Source organism: Scylla paramamosain, unplaced genomic scaffold, assembly GCF_035594125.1.
Source record: "Scylla paramamosain isolate STU-SP2022 unplaced genomic scaffold, ASM3559412v1 Contig28, whole genome shotgun sequence".
Taxonomy (NCBI): domain Eukaryota; kingdom Metazoa; phylum Arthropoda; class Malacostraca; order Decapoda; family Portunidae; genus Scylla; species Scylla paramamosain.
In genome coordinates this window covers 430,790-447,500 of record NW_026973693.1, presented here as the reverse complement: position 1 = coordinate 447,500, position 16,711 = coordinate 430,790, and the positions used below count along the sequence as shown (strand labels likewise).

Below are 16,711 nucleotides of genomic sequence, written 5' to 3'. Positions count from 1 at the left end.
ACAGTCCCCTTCCCTCCAGCCACGCGGTGGTGGCACCAGGGTGGGGCGCGAGGCCCTGACCCACCTGCAGGGTGGCGGTGAAGTTCGGCAGGGCCTGGGCCTGCAGGGAGTGGAGGTAAAGGCTGCCGTCTTCAAGGCTGATCCTTGCGTGCCGAGTCTGTCCCTCCACGTCTTGGACGGCAAAAGCAAGGCCAGCCTCCACCAGGCCCCTGGCACGCTGTGTTAGGCTGTGCAGGTCCTCGGCCTGCAGGGAGGAGGAGGCAGCAAGTCAGGCTGGCAGTTTGGGGAAGGGATACAAGCAGTACATTTCAAAAGGCAGCGACAGCAGCAGCAGCAGCAGCAGCAGCAGCAGCAGCAGCAGACTTTTAGGCATTCAGGAGCCTGCTCAGTGTAAAGGGGGACTTACACGGGGTAATTCACGGCTGCTTTTAGCCGGGATCATGCAGCCAGAAGAGAAAAGCAGCCGGGATTTGCTGAATTGCCGGAGCAGCCGGGAAGCCGGTCTGTGGGTGTGATAGGCCGCCTTGACGCCATTTTCCCGGGTCAAATGAGAACAATTATCAATATAAAATTGAAAATAGTGGAATGTTGATGGCAAGTGTTTTAGTAATAATCACTGACTATCTGCCAATATGTACAATAAATGGATTAAATATTTACATTCATTTACAAAAATTGTGGAAAACAGACGAGGAACATCATGTTTGTTTATGTGTTCAGTAAGGCAGCCAGCCCCCAGCACGTGTGTACCACAGCACCACAGCACCACAGCCTGCCAGGCTAGATACACCAGGCACTGAGGCAGCCAGCGCCCCAGCACGTGTGTACCACAGCACCACAGCCTGCCAGGCTAGATACACCAGGCACTGAGGCAGCCAGCGCCCCAGCACGTGTGTACCACAGCACCACAGCACCACAGCACCACAGCCTGCCAGGCTATATACACCAGGCACTGAGGCAGCCAGCGGCCCAGCACGTGTGTACCACAGCACCACAGCACCACAGCACCACAGCCTGCCAGGCTATATACACCAGGCACTGAGGCAGCCAGCGCCCCAGCACGTGTGTACCACAGCACCACAGCACCACAGCACCACAGCCTGCCAGGCTATATACACCAGGCACTGAGGCAGCCAGCGGCCCAGCACGTGTGTACCACAGCACCACAGCACCACAGCCTGCCAGGCTATATACACCAGGCACTGAGGCAGCCAGCGGCCCAGCACGTGTGTACCACAGCACCACAGCACCACAGCACCACAGCCTGCCAGGCTATATACACCAGGCACTAAGGCAACCAGCGCCCCAGCACGTGTGTACCACAGCACCACAGCACCACAGCCTGCCAGGCTACATACACCAGGCACTGAGGCAGCCAGCGCCCCAGCACGTGTGTACCACAGCACCACAGCACCACAGCCTGCCAGGCTAGATACACCAGTAATAAGTCCACACTCATTTCTTCCTTTGCTTTCTCTTCAAGCACAGCAAAACTACAGCCACAGCAGCCAGCTCGTCGGAGGACGACTCCATCTTGATTGTTTGCGTCGTGATGCAGCGGACCAGCGGGACCAGCGGCTGCTTTCCATCATCACCAGAATCTCATGCACTTTATATTTCTGCCCGGAACCATGCCAAGTCTGTTCTCCAACTAGCCAAAAACTCCTTCATTAACAGAAAATGTCAAAACCTTTCAAGATCTAACTCCCCTCGTGATTTCTGGCATCTAGCCAAAAATATTTCCAATAACTTTGCTTCTTCTTTCCCTCCTCTATTTCAACCAGATGGCACCACTGCTATCACATCTATTTCTAAAGCTGAACTCTTTGCTCAAACCTTTGCTAAAAACTCTACCTTGGACGATTCTGGGCTTGTTCCTCCCTCTCCTCCACCCTCTGACTACTTCATGCCACGTATTAAAATTTTTCGCAATGATGTTTTCCATGCCCTCGCTGGCCTAAACCCTCGGAAGGCTTATGGACCTGATGGGGTCCCTCCTATTGTTCTCCGAAACTGTGCCTCCGTGCTTGCATCTTGCCTAGTCAAACTCTTTCAGCTCTGTCTGTCAACATTTACCTTTCCTTCTTGCTGGAAGTTTGCCTACATTCAACCTGTTCCTAAAAAGGGTGACCGTTCTAATCCCTCAAACTACCGTCCTATTGCTTTAATTTCCTGCCTATCTAATGTTGTTGAATCTATCCTCAACAGGAAGATTCTTAAACATCTATCACTTCATAACCTTCTATCTAATCGCCAGTATGGGTTCCGTCGGCGCCGGTCTACTGGTGATCTTCTGGCTTTCCTTACTGAGTCTTGGTCATCCTCTTTTAGAGATTTTGGTGAAACTTTTGCTGTTGCCTTGGACATACCAAAAGCTTTTGATAGAGTCTGGCACAAAGCTTTGATTTCCAAACTACCCTCATACGGTTTCTATCCTTCTCTCTGTAACTTCATCTCAAGTTTCCTTTCTGACCATTCTATTGCTGCTGTGCTAGACAGTCACTGTTCTTCACCTAAATCTATTAACAGTGGTGTTCCTCAGGGTTCTGTCCTGTCACCCACTCTCTTCTTATTATTCATTAATGATCTTCTAAACCAATCTTCTTGTCCTATCCACTCCTACGCTGATGATACCACCCTGCACTTTTCCACGTCTTTTCATAGACGTCCAACCCTTCAGGAAGTAAACATATCACGCAGGGAAGCCACAGAACGCCTGACTTCTGATCTTTCTAAAATTTCTGATTGGGGCAGAGCAAACTTCGTATTGTTCAATGCCTCAAAAACTCAATTCCTCCATCTGTCAACTCGACACAACCTTCCAGACAACTATCCCCTCTTCTTCAATGACACTCAACTGTCCCCCTCTTCTACACTGAACATCCTCGGTCTGTCCTTTACTTATAATCTGAACTGGAAACTTCACATCTCATCTCTAGGTAAAACAGCTTCTATAAAGTTAGGTGTTCTGAGACGTCTCTGCCAGTTTTTCTCATCCCCCCAGCTGCTAACTCTGTACAAGGGCCTTATCCGTCCATGTATGGAGTATGCTTCACATGTCTGGAGGGGTTCCACTCATACTGCTCTTCTAGACAGGGTGGAATCAAAAGCTTTTCGTCTCATCAACTCCTCTCCTCTAACTGACTGTCTTCAGCCTCTCTCTCACCGCCGCAATGTTGGATATCTAGCTGTCTTCTACCGCTATTTTCATGCTAACTGCTATTCTGATCTTGCTAACTGCATGCCTCCCCTCCTTCCGTGGCCTCGCTGCACAAGACTTTCTTCTTTCTCTCACCCCTATTCTGTCCACCTCTCTAACGCAAGAGTTAACCAGTATTCTCAATCATTCATCCCTTTCTCTGGTAAACTCTGGAACTCCCTGCCTGCTTCTGTATTTCCACCTTCCTATGACTTGAATTCCTTCAAGAGGGAGGTTTCAAGACACTTATCCATCAATTTTTGACCACTGCTTTGACCCTTTTATGGGACTGGCATTTTTTTTATTAGATTTTTGTTGCCCTTGGCCAGTGTCCTTCCTACATAAAAAAAAAAAAAAATGTGAAGGCTTTCGACTGACCAGCCGGCTGGAAAAACAGCCGGCTGACAGAGAGAGAGAGAGAGAGAGAGAGAGAGAGAGAGAGAGAGAGAGAGAGAGAGAGAGAGAGAGAGAGAGAGCAAGGAGAGAGAAAGAGAGCACACCACTCCACACTGGCAGGAGAGAGAGAGAGAGAGAGAGAGAGAGAGAGAGAGAGAGAGAGAGAGAGAGAGAGAGAGAGAGAGAGAGAGAGAGAGAGAGCCGTGAGCCGCGCACCAAGAGCAGTGCTGACAGGCAGCAGTGACACTCGTGACCTGCCACACTCACCGTCAGGAGCGGCGCCAGCAGTGCCTGCAGCCTATCCGCGATGCAGGATAGGCATCGCCTATCCTGCAGCAGCCTCCCAGCAGCCTCCCAGCAGCAGCAGCAGCAGCAGCAGCAGCCTCCCAGCAGCAGCAGCCTCCCAGCAGCCTGGCCTCGGGCCAGGCTGCTGGGAGGCTGGAGTCCCCCGAGGCTGCAGCAGCAGTGCCCGGTGCCTCCAGGGCTGCCTGTGTGGCAGCGGCGGCAGCGGTGGCGGCCTGCAGGGCTGCGCGCGATGCCTCTGCCACCTGAAACACAGCACGGCAGTGAGGCGGTGTGTGTGTGTGTGTGTGTGTGTGTGTGTGTGGCACCGTGCAAACGGAGGGACGTGTGGTGAAGGCCTGGTCTGTGGTAAATAAGTTAGGCAGGAGTGTTGATAATGGTGGTTTGAGGTAAGTGTTTGTAATTAGTTTAATACTGTGTACCACTGTAACTCAACAAGTGACTGATGAAGTGTTGACGCGCTACTTGGAGTTTAATGTTTTAACATTGTTGTGGAGTAAAGCACATGTTTGGGACTACAAACACTGTGTTGTATGTGAGTGTTGTATGCACAGCTTGAGGTGTGCTCAGTAAACTCACTCACTCAATCACTCACTGACCGTGGCCAGAAGAGTGACCTGCAAGCACAAATGTGAGGCCACACCCACCCTGGTGACGATGGTGACGGCGTGGACGTCGGGAAACACTCCCAGGCACTCCCCTGTTCTCTGACTGTCCTTCTCCATCAGATGGTATGTGTCCTCAATGACCTCATAAGCTTCCTGCCGTGTTGCGGCCTTGCGCAGCGACTGTAGCGCGGCGTGCAGCTGCTGCTCCTTCTGCCGCACCTCCTCCTGCCTGCCCTCTACCCGGGACTCCACGCGGTGCACCGCCTCCTGGGCACTCTTGCTCTGGTCCACCAGCGTCTGCAGCTCGTCTTGCAGCCGCTGCTGGCGACTGCTCCAGCCACCGAGGGTTGTCAGATACTCGGCCAGCTGGCTCTGCTCCTCCTGGCAGGAGCGGATGGCAGCCAGGACCTTCGCCTCTTGCTCCTGCAGCAGGGACTGTGCACTCTTGCTGAGTCCCGTTGTCGCCTTTGGTGCAGGCCGTGTCACTGGTGGGGCTGCCTGCTTCCCTGGCTCGGCTGGCAGAGAGGCCAGTCCTGCACCCCTCAGCCTCCTCACCAGTCCCTCAACAGCATAGGAGATGGGGAACTGGCCCGCCTCGGGCACGGCATGACTCGCCCGGCAGGTGGGGCACGTGACGGCACCCTGCTGCTTCAGTCCGTCAATGCACGGCGAGCACACTGTATGGCCACAGGGCAGAGTGCGTGGCCGCCTGAGGGTGTCGTCAAAGGTGGCGAGGCACACTGGACAGTCCTCCACGTTGTCATCCTGCAACAAAGAGGCGGCGTGAGGGACACACTGCACAAAGCCCGGCACGCTCCCCACACCAAACACCTCATGCTGCTGCTGCTGCTGCTGCTGCTGCTGCTGTCAATCTTTCCTCCACCATTAACCCCTCACCTTCATGTTTTCCCCCTCATTCACAACCACTCATTTAATATATATATATATATATATATATATATATATATATATATATATATATATATATATATATATATATATATATATATATATATATATATATATATATATATAATTCCAGTACTGCTGAGGACAACACTCACCATGGTTCAAGCTGCCTGCCTCTGTGTTGCTGGCCTTGCTTCAGGCTGCTTGCCTCTGTGTTGCTGGCCTTCCTTCAGGCTGCCTGCCTCTGTGTTGCTGGCCTTCCTTCAGGCTGCCTGCCTCTGTGTTGCTGGCCTTGCTTCAGGCTGCCTGCCTCTGTGTTGCTGGCCTTCCTTCAGGCTGCCTGCCTCTGTGTTGCTGGCCTTCCTTCAGGCTGCCTGCCTCTATGTTGCTGGCCTTGCTTCAGGCTGCCTGCCTCTGTGTTGCTGGCCTTGCTTCAGGCTGCCTGCCTCTGTGTTGCTGGCCTTCCTTCAGGCTGCCTGCCTCTGTGTTGCTGGCCTTCCTTCAGGCTGCCTGCCTCTATGTTGCTGGCCTTGCTTCAGGCTGCCTGCCTCTGTGTTGCTGGCCTTACTTCAGGCTGCCTGCCTCTGTGTTGCTGGCCTTCCTTCAGGCTGCCTGCCTCTGTGTTGCTGGCCTTCCTTCAGGCTGCCTGCCTCTGTGTTGGTGCCACAACGCGCGTCACACTCCGTCTCCTTGCTCCTGATTGGATGGAGATGCAATTCACCAGTTAGTCAAGAAATAAGCTCACTTAAAGTTATAGTAAAATGAACTAAAGTAATGGCAAATAAACCTTATTGCAATGGAAGCCGTGTGGGGACAACAGGTCGCTGTAAGGCACACACGCTTGCAGGCACCTTGTTGTTGTGCGAGCGTGTCAAGCAAAGGGTGGTGATGCCGACGTGCGCTTCATGTGGCTCACTCACGGGGAGGGAAGCATTAATGAAGAACTAAAGGAATTAATATTGAGAAATCATGATGCGGTGAGAGGGGCAGCAGGGGCGGATGAGGAACAACTTCAACACCTATGTTTCTCCGCGTCACCAGCGCCGCCAGGTGATGTCGCCAGAGGTACTACGTGCTCACGCCACCGCCAACAGTCCACAGGTGAGTTAAGACAAGAGTGATAAGATTACTACTCGTATCACACCTGTGGCGGCGGGGAGTTGGGGAGGTGGCCACTGGAAGAATCGCAGTATCTGGTAACTTCCATCGCCTCTCATGTCGAGGAAAAGCTGCCACACTGATACCCGAAGCAACTCCCGCCTTGTCTAGCAGCTGACTTTCATGTCACTGCTGAACTGACCGACCATCAACGTGAACAACACAAACATTACTTTTATTCCGCTCTATAGAAGTATTCTTTCCTTAACATTTGAATAACAATTACCTCTCAGATCCGTGATGGGACAAATGCTCCTCACCGAGGTGTGGTCCTCTTATTGATGAGATACTGTCCTGTCTGTTGTGAGTGATGCAACACACATCACTGTCACTGGCGCCGTCACGCTGTAATGTCGTGTTTCCATGTTGCGCAGTGTTGGTGCGTCCCTAATCTATAAGACTGGCTTTTGTGGGTTCAAGGGAACGCTTTAAGTTTCTATAATTTATACCTAATTTGTGTCATTTACATATATTTACACTCAGACGATCATATACGACTTCCGACAACAACGAAAATCTACGAAAATAGTTTCATCTCTCTTCAGATAAACACCATTAAATATCTGGAACACTTCACATTACACTTCCGATTCAAATCATTTAACATATTTAACACTCACTGATAAATCACATCCTACACAAACCTGGCAGCTAATATTCAATGAGGAACACATCCCACACCTACCCAATCCCTCTCTGTCAATATATAACACCAACATTTTACTGTGACTGCATTGCAACTGTCTGGCACCTTATGCCCATCCTGACCCTCTCTGGTCTGACAGCTCTGTCTAGCTTGTCTCTCTGTCTGTTTCTGTCTATTCCCGTCTCCTACACCTTGTAATATACACGTGATGTTATAGCAACCTTTTGCCCCAACAAGGCTTCCGTTGTTATAACATTTATTTTCCAATATTTCGATCATTTAGTTCATTTTCCTGTAACTTTCAATAAGGTTAATTTTCGAGTAAGTATATTTATTTCCTCATACTTTGATCATACAGTTCATTTTCCTATACTTTCCGCAAGATCCATTTTCAAGTAACTATATTTTTCTTCCCATACTTCGATCATACAGTTTATTTTCCCTTAACTTTCACTAAGGTTCATTCTCGAGTAGCTTTGGTAATCGCATCTTCTAATCAGGAACAAGGAGGCGGCGGTTCCTATGGTGTGCCGGCTGTCCGTGTTGTCCACATCATCTGCTTCCGGTGACCTCTGCTTCCCTCGTATACTAATTCAGTGATGGTCACCTGAGTACCTCTTCTTGTAATCTTGTGCTAATCTCAAGCTTTGTTAGTGTTGTGATGACTCACCGGATTTTGTTGTTCTCCTCGGTGGCCACGTCTCGTCTCTTCTTGCTACCTGTTGTTGTGTTTATCATCTTCTTCCCTCATTTATTCTTTCTACTTTTTATTTCCTTCTTCATTTCTTCATTCTTGTTTCATTCTTCTTTCACCTTACGTGTTTCATTTTGTCTTGTTTCCTGGGTTAAAACAGTAAATATGAGCAATGAGTCCCTAGAAGACTTTTTGAACGACAGCCACGATGATTAACGCTTCCTGCAGCACTCTGGACGTGTCGTTCGCTCTTGCCTCAGTGACGACTCTCGCCTCACTCTCGCCTCGTCACCAGATATCTAGGTCTGGGATGCACCAAGCAAGGAAATGACACTTGGTGAGTCTAACCTGAATAAAATTTCCCTAGTGTTTTTAGATGCTCTGTAGGAAATACATGATTTACCGACGCCAAAATGTTGTCTCTGAGCATAAGTGTGACAGGGAAATATTTACCTACATGAGGCCTGAGGGGCGCCCGCACCGTGACTGAGGGGAAGGCTGAGGGTAGAAAATTGTTCAGCCTGTTAAAGACTGCTATGTCATCTCCTGAATTGCCCTCCCTTAAAGACCCTGGCCAAGACCAGCCAGGGCACAGTCGCTGAGTGGTGGCGGGAGGCGCTGGCCAGTCGCCGCTCAGGATCACGGAGGTCAACCACCACCACCTCCTCTTTTTTTTTCGTTCATTTCAGTCTGCTTGTCTTCCTCGTTTTCCACTTCCTCTTCTTCCTCCTGCAAGTGTCGTGTTATCCTTTTGTTTATTTACAGTGAAGCCAAGGCTATGACCACATTTTCCGAGTAACCTCTTCACTCACTTCTACTGAAGGTTGCAAGGACAGCTGATAAGGGCGTCCTCCCACAGCCTGATAACAGCTATCATGCTATAGATAACGCTGGCAGGCCTTGAGTCAGGCGGCCAGCAGAAGCAGCAGCAGCAGCAGCAACAGCAGCAGCAGTAGTAGTAGTAGTAGTAGTAGTAGTAGTAGTAGTAGTAGTAGTAGTAGTAGTAGTAGTAGTAGTAGTAGTAGTAGTAGCAGCAGCAGCAGCAGCAGCAGCAGCAGTAGTAGTAGTAGTAGTAGTAGTAGTAGTAGTAGTTGTTGTTGTTGTTGTTGTAGCTGTAGTGTAACCGGTAATAAATTCTTTAGTCTCTGTTTCTGTTTCCGCTAATGTGTTCCGTTTTCTATAACTTGTTTTATCTCTGCAGGCTTATGTTGCACTTTCTCAGGTAAGCTTGTGTGCCCTACTGTGCTTTTTCTGTCACTTCTGTCACTACATCTGGTAACTTTGCTGTTGTTCTTCATTAGTCATACCTGGTGCAATGCAAAGTTGGGCTGTCTATCCTGTATATGGATGAGTGTGAGGAAATACTGAACTGCCTTTAACTCGTAGTAAGGTGTTATTCACGTCACATGACGTGCTCCTGTTGGGTACGCCCACAGGTTTCTCACGTCACATGAGGTTTTTCAAATATCTTGTTTTTGCTGCACTTGCTTGCTCTGTGTGGGCAATAACTATTCCTGTGGGAGTGTCTGGCATATCACTCTTGAAGGTCAGGGTCCTGGTTACGCTCTCAGTCATTACGTAATAAGTAATCATGGCTAGTAAGTCACGCCTGCATGAATGTAGAGACGCGAGCTTTACTTTTCCCAGTAAACACTAACTCTTCATCACTTACTTCCTCGCTTTCAGCATCGCCCTCTCCACTATACACATAACCTTTATCTTTATTGCTATCATCTAAAGCAGTGGTTCTCAAACTTTTTTTTTTCATGAGCGACCCTATTTGGAACATTTCATTCCTTCGCGACCTATGATTGGTTCATATGTGATGAAGTTGTAGAATAAACCAATAAGAACGAAACATTATTATTATTATTATTATTAGTTAGTAAATATAGTAAGTAGTATATGAAGCAAGATATTATATAATTATACACACACACACACACACACACACACACACACACACACTACTGACAAAAATGACTGCAAACAGCACAACCCTCTCGCCTGCGGTCGGTGGAAAATAGACACCGCACACGAGCCTGCATGGGCCCACTGTCAGTCCAACATACGCGTTTGATACAGGAGTCATTCCTGTCAGAGACACCATTACGTGGGGCCCAGGAGGGAGGTGGGGGGAAGATGAACATACATAACAAAAGTAATTTGTGGTTAAAGAAGAATAATTCAGTTAAGTAACTGAAATACACTGAAACACTGAAAGCATGATAATGTTCCTGTGTCCCTGCGACCCATCAAAATTGATCTCGCGACCCAACTTTGGGTCGCGACCCATAGTTTGAGAACCACTGATCTAGAGGGTCATCACTATCAGAGCTACCAGAATAATCAACAAATCTTCCATCATCCCCGCTGATATTTGAAAAACGTCACGTGATATGACAAACCTGTCGGCGTACCCGGCAGGAACACATAAGAAAATAATTATTATCTGCTAAAAATGTTGCTGGAAAAATAAGAGTGGAAAGTGCATCAACAACGGGGAGTACATCTGGCAACGGCGCGGGAATTCCTGACGTGACTCACCGGTGTTGGGGTTTAAAAATGGTGAACTGCGCATTTCAAATGTCTTCATTGTTTTACAGAGATGGTTTCGAATTGTTTGGGGTAGCAAAAAAAAATTGCATTATGTAAAATAATGAAACACGTTACGGGTCGTATTAAACGCTTCCTCGTCCCCTCTCCACTGTTTTCAGGAAGCTCTACTGACAACGCAGTGGTTTTCAGGGACGTTCTAATAATTGTGATAATTTTTAACAAGCAATTCCGTATAATCAGTGAGGAAAACACTTATTGGAATGCGAGTGTTCACCTCTGTGCCATTTGAAAACTGTGTGTGTGAGAGAAGGAAGGGTTTGGTACAAGCCGAATCTCTTGATCAGAGGAACAAATGCATGGCACGCCTTAACGTTCCTCTCGAGACAAAAAAAAAAAAAAAAAAAAGAAAAAAAAAAAAAAAAAAAAAAAAACTAAGAAAATAAAATAAATAAATAAAATAAAATAAATAAGTAAATAAATAAATAAAGGAAAAATGTAGAGTTAGGGTGAGAGGTCTTGAGTTCCAGACCTCCAGCGTGATCGTAATTGGGTGAATGTACTTGTGAGAGACGGAGATAAATAGATAAATAAATAAAATAAAAATAAAAATCGTGATTGTTATAGAAAAAGAAGCAAGAAGGGAAGAGTTTTGGTTTGTGTGAGCAGGAAGGGTTAGCTGTGGTGAGTGTGAAGGCAGCTGTAACAAACATGAGGCATTTGTCAACAGAATCTGAATGGTAAGTGTATTGTGGAAGTGTTCAGTGTATGCGTGTATGTAGCCCACGTGTATGACTTTGTTGTTGTTGTTTGGTGAGCACTGTGGAGTGTTCGGCTTCCCCCGTCCAATGCAACATCTTGAAAAGGTAAATTATTCATCGTATTCCGTGACTGTGAGTCAGCGGTTCATCAGCGTGTTGTCTCAGGCATGGTGAAGTGGTGGCGTGGTAGCGGGGCGGGGCGGGGCGGGTGGCGGAGCCTAGTGGAGCGAGGGTGGAGGTGATGGGCGAGATGTGGAGTTTGCTTCATTGTGCACTGGAGGGTTTTTTGTACTGGAGTTTGCATCAAGTTAAGGAACACAGCAGTAGCAGTGGTAGTGTGCAATAGGCGCCGGATATATATATATATATATATATATATATATATATATATATATATATATATATATATATATATATATATATATATATATATATATATATATATATATATATATATATATATATATATATATACATATATACATATATATATATATATATATATATATATATATATATATATATATATATATATATATATATATATATATATATATATATATATATATATATATATATATATATATTCTGCTGTATTACTGAACTTAGCGAGGAATGGTGACATACACTTACGAGTGTTATATAAGCAAATGCATGTTTTCACTATTTAAACATAAGTACACATTTGTCACTTTCTCTCTCTCTCTCTCTCTCTCTCTCTCTCTCTCTCTCTCTCTCTCTCTCTCTCTAACACGGCATATTTTTTTTTTTAGTTTTGTGTTTATGATGAGTATTCTATATGTAATAGTATTTTTAATCATAATTTCTTGTAAGTCTCATAATGAGCAATTTAAAACAGGTTGTGAGCAGGATTAGGGCGCACACTTCGTAAGTGGCGGCCCTTCACTCAGTTAACACGGTGTAAGGAGGTGTATTGGTGCTTTATACACCAAAAACTTGTCTGGCTGTTTTCTTTCCATGTGAGCTGATGTAAGGCATGTACCGGTGGGTTTCTGTCTTGTTAAGTAAAGGATTATGTTAGTGCGTAGTGTTTACCTCTTTAGTGCTTCACAAAAAAGTGCCACTCAGCTACAACTCTTATGTAAGTCTTTGTAGTACACCACTGCACAAAACTTATGTCATTTCCCTGTAGATCTTATTTGTATTTTATTCCAGCATGCTCAAGCCCACGGGTGATTTCTTTCATTGATATGCAGGCCTCACGTACACTTCATTCTTTGTCAGTGTCGTGCTGTATTCGCGGTGATCAGTGAACTGCTGGCTGATGCAGATCTAGTCTTCTCTTGGGGACTTATTGTCTGCATGTTGACAGGCTGGATCAGCAGAGGAGCCGACACCGCACAGCTCGGCGCTCTTCCCCTGTGCCTGAGCAACACTGCGCTGACACGTCTGTCCGATGCAGGGAGGAGACAGCAAGCGAGAGGCGAGGCTTGGCGGAGTTTGGACATGTTAGGCAGTTAGTGTTCTTAATTTAGAGTAAATACACTTGAGAAAAGTAATATACGTGGGGAAAAGGTTTTCAGTTCAGGTTTCCCATGAGATGGAAGTAAAAGGCATGTAGAAAGGTTTGGGTAAGCAATTACAGATTCAATTATGGTAGAATGTTTGCGGGAAAGGAAACTTTCTACATGTGAATGCAATGGAAGTAAGTGAAAGGAAGAGGAGGCTTTGCTGAGTCTAGCCATGTCTGAGTATTACTGTACGTGATTAGGATAGAGTTGTGAGATTTTTTTTTTTTATTTCTACTCATATTTCAATAATTTTAGAAATAATACTTTCACATACAGCATGTGACATGGAGGGTGTATTTCACCTGTTAATTTTGAGGATAATTTTTATAGTGTGTGCCCTTTACTTTCCGTTTTCTTTCACGGTTAAGGCTGCCTGTCGTTCTCTCTTATGATAGACTATGGTATCTCGCCTCGGGTCGATCCACCTCACAAACTTTGCACATTTTCATTTTTATCTCTGTTATATTTGTGTACTTTGTAATTGCTAAACTGGGTGTATACCTTGAAGGGACACTGCTACTGTGTCATGCGTATAATCACGTTGAAGAAAGTAGCCTATCATATTTACGGATTCAGGTTTTTTTTTCCTCTCAAAGTCCACCAGATTTATACATTTAATATGTGAAAGAAGTGGTTGCAACCCCCTTAGAGGGCTGGGGATCCACCTACCATAGCTCCACAACGCAGGGTTACCAAGCAGCCCTTCGCATGAGGCCCCAGAATGCCAGAAACAGCCCTTGTTATGCGAGGAAAAAATACTGAGTGACTTGTGATGTCAGAGTAAAAAATAATAAGGGAGAGGAAAGGAAATATTTTGATCAGCACGTAACAAATGAAATATCTTAACACAGTACAGTTGATAGTGAAACACTGGGTCACTGCATGCGAAGCACCACAGAGAGTACCGTTTCTCACATCTTGATCAAGCACCAAATAAACACATGAAACACGAGATGTAAAGACGATAGTAATTGCTAGGACGATTCTAAGTATTACTCATGACCATGGCGAGGTACAAAGCAACCAGCCACCCGCCTGCCTTCATGGCTCCACTACCTGAGAGTGCAACACCTCGGCACACGACCCTCCTGCTGTCTCCCACTGTCTGCCTGCTGTGTGCCTGCGCTTCGCCTTACCTTCGGTGCGCTACACATATCTACGTACACATATCTACGTTCATAAGGTCTATATCTTGCTTCAGAAACTTAGGATACTCACTCCTACAAAAGCGTGACCCTCAGGTCCTCTGCGTCACTAACCACCGATGCACTGAGGGAAGCAGCGCCACTCACGCAGTCATCACTCTTAACCTTGGCACCAGACTGAGTGGTGTGTTGGGCCGACACTCAAGGGGATGGCCTCGGCTCCGCGTGTGCTGTCGTTAACCTCAACAGCTCAATGAGGGCTGTCTTGGGAGGCCAGACTGCTTGCGCCATCATTGGTCTTGTGGAGGGCGGTGACGCGGCTGGTGTCAGTACTGCAAGAAATGTCATTTAAAACCCCTATAACTTCCACTACAACCTCCTGTCAGTGATGCAGATATCTTGTTAATTTGTCACTGGAACCACAACAACACCATTAAAAACCCCTATAACTTCCACTACAACATACTGAAATAGTGTTTCTCCTGTCAGTAATGCAGAAATCTGTCACTAAAACCCTAAAAAAGCATTCCTACCCTCTCTCTCTCTCTCTCTCTCTCTCTCTCTCTCTCTCTCTCTCTCTCTCTCTCTCTCTCTCTCGCACACATCCCCCTCTTCGTCTTTTAATGTCCCTAAGTGTTTCTATCTTTAATTCTCTTCATTTCTCTCTTTTTCTCATCTATTTTTATCACCTACCAACTCGCCTCCCACTCTCTCACTCTCTCACACTACCCCTCTCACTCTCAATGTCCCTTCGTTTTTCTATCTTTAAATCTCTTCATTTCTCTCTTTTTTTCTCATATCTTTCTATCACCTACCTACTCCTCTCCCTCTCTCTCTCTCTCTCTCTCTCTCTCTCTCTCTCTCTCTCTCTCTCTCTCTCTCTCTCTCTCTCTCTCTCTCTCTCTGCAGCCAAGACAAACAAGGAAGGAAAACAAGAAGCCTGCAAACCAATTCAGAAGATGGATTGAAAAAACTGCAAGAATGGTAAGTAGTAGTAGTAGTAGTAGTAGTAGTACTGAACATCCTCGGTCTGTCCTTTACTTATAATCTGAACTGGAAACTTCACATCTCATCTTTAGCTAAAACAGCTTCTATGAAGTTAGGTGTTCTGAGACGTCTCTGCCAGTTTTTCTCATCCCCCCAGCTGCTAACTCTGTACAAGGGCCTTATCCGTCCATGTATGGAGTATGCTTCACATGTCTGGGGGGGTTCCACTCATACTGCTCTTCTAGACAGGGTGGAATCAAAAGCCTTTCGTCTCATCAACTCCTCTCCTCTAACTGACTGTCTTCAGCCTCTCTCTCACCGCCGCAATGTTGCATATCTAGCTGTCTTTTACCGCTATTTTCATGCTAACTGCTCTTCTGATCTTGCTAACTGCATGCCTCCCCTCCTTCCGCGGCCTCGCTGCACAAGACTTTCTTCTTTCTCTCACCCCTATTCTGTCCACCTCTCTAACGCAAGAGTTAACCAGTATTCTCAATCATTCATCCCTTTCTCTGGTAAACTCTGGAACTCCCTGCCTGCTTCTGTATTTCCACCTTCCTATGACTTGAATTCCTTCAAGAGGGAGGTTTCAAGACACTTATCCACCAATTTTTGACCACTGCTTTGACCCTTTTATGGGACTGGCATTTCAGTGGGCATTTTTTTTATTAGATTTTTGTTGCCCTTGGCCAGTGTCCTTCCTACATAAAAAAAAAAAAAAAAAGTAGTAGTAGTAGTAGTAGTAGTAATAGGTATTGGGCATGGTAGTGTGTGTGTGTGTGTGTGTGTGTGTGTGTGTGTGTGTGTGTGACACACAACACGCAACGAGCCCTTTAGAAAGAAGTGTGTTAAGAAGGACGTGCCCCCGGCGGCAAGGAAAGCGCGGCAGAGATTTGGGGGTGCGGAGAGGACGGAGAGGGAGCGAGCCGGGAGAGGAAGCTTTACATTAACGGCTGTGTTATCAGTGGCTGGAGGCAACAGGCTTTTTAAATGACCCACGGCGAGTGAGCGAGTTGTCTATACCATGGAATGCCAACGGAATTCATACAAAGTTGAAGAAAACTCAAGTGTTGCGAGTGCTGACCAGTATGGTGTTGTGGGAAGTAAAGCCAGCCTGCCAGTGTACGGCTCCCCGGCTACGTATCATGTCTCAGTGAGGTGGCTGGATGGTGCAGCCGAGGGGCGGGGCGGGGCGGGGCGGGGCGGGGTGGTGTTGTGGTGTGTGTAAAGCGTTGTTAAGCTCACTGGTTCGTGGCGTGGGTGTGAGTGTTGTTGAGCAGGCGTGGCTTCAGTTCAGTAATGTGTCTGGCATCATGTTGTGTTTTGGTGCACACCGCCGAGTTACTCCTTGTTTTTCGAGTGTGTCATTTGCTGCTGTACAAGAAAGAATGCATCTGGCCATGTAAAGGATGGTTGCATTATCACAGCTGATACGAACCCACGCCTCGGAGCAGCGGTAAAGGAGTTACTTAATCATGTAACGAAAGGTTGTGTTGCTCTGAGCGTTTTGCCGACACTGACAAACGACATTTTGAGAACATTGTGGTCCATGTTGATAGTGATGTTCGAGATGAGAGTAACGCGAATGAACTGCTGACAGGCTATCCCATGAAATATATAAGTGTGTGTGCTGTTAGTTGTAAAGTTAGCAGAAGTCAGATGATGTTAGCAGAGGGATGACTTGGGTAAATGGGAGACGGAAGAGTTTGGCAAGCTGTGGATTGGAAAGGTGATGTCAGTGTGTCAGAACACGATAATGAGAGGTCACTACTGGTGAAGATATCAACACTCACTTTAAAAGAGTACTTAACCCAGCG

General features: G+C 46.6%; 1 protein-coding gene across 6 annotated transcripts in view; it reads right to left on the bottom strand.

Annotated features, from left to right (window-relative positions):
• The window catches only part of LOC135097658 (uncharacterized), a 15,829-nt gene extending 1,751 nt beyond the window's left edge, over positions 1–14,078 (bottom strand). Inside the window, exons 1-6 of one of the 6 annotated variants that reach the window (XM_063999610.1) lie at positions 13,981–14,078; positions 5,571–6,111; positions 4,546–5,271; positions 4,009–4,143; positions 3,863–3,910; positions 65–244 (exon numbers count right to left, since the gene is read on the bottom strand). In XM_063999610.1, the coding sequence (XP_063855680.1) occupies positions 65–244; positions 3,863–3,910; positions 4,009–4,143; positions 4,546–5,271; positions 5,571–5,573 (1,092 nt within the window). In that variant the 5' untranslated portion in view covers positions 5,574–6,111; positions 13,981–14,078. Of the gene's footprint in view, positions 1–64; positions 245–3,862; positions 3,911–4,008; positions 4,144–4,545; positions 5,272–5,570; positions 6,112–6,202; positions 6,411–6,434; positions 6,555–6,799; positions 6,914–7,889; positions 8,347–13,980 lie in introns of those variants that run through there. The other 5 variants (XM_063999608.1, XM_063999609.1, XM_063999606.1 and 2 more) reach the window with 5 other exon arrangements.
• Between the last annotated feature and the right edge of the window lie 2,633 nt (positions 14,079–16,711).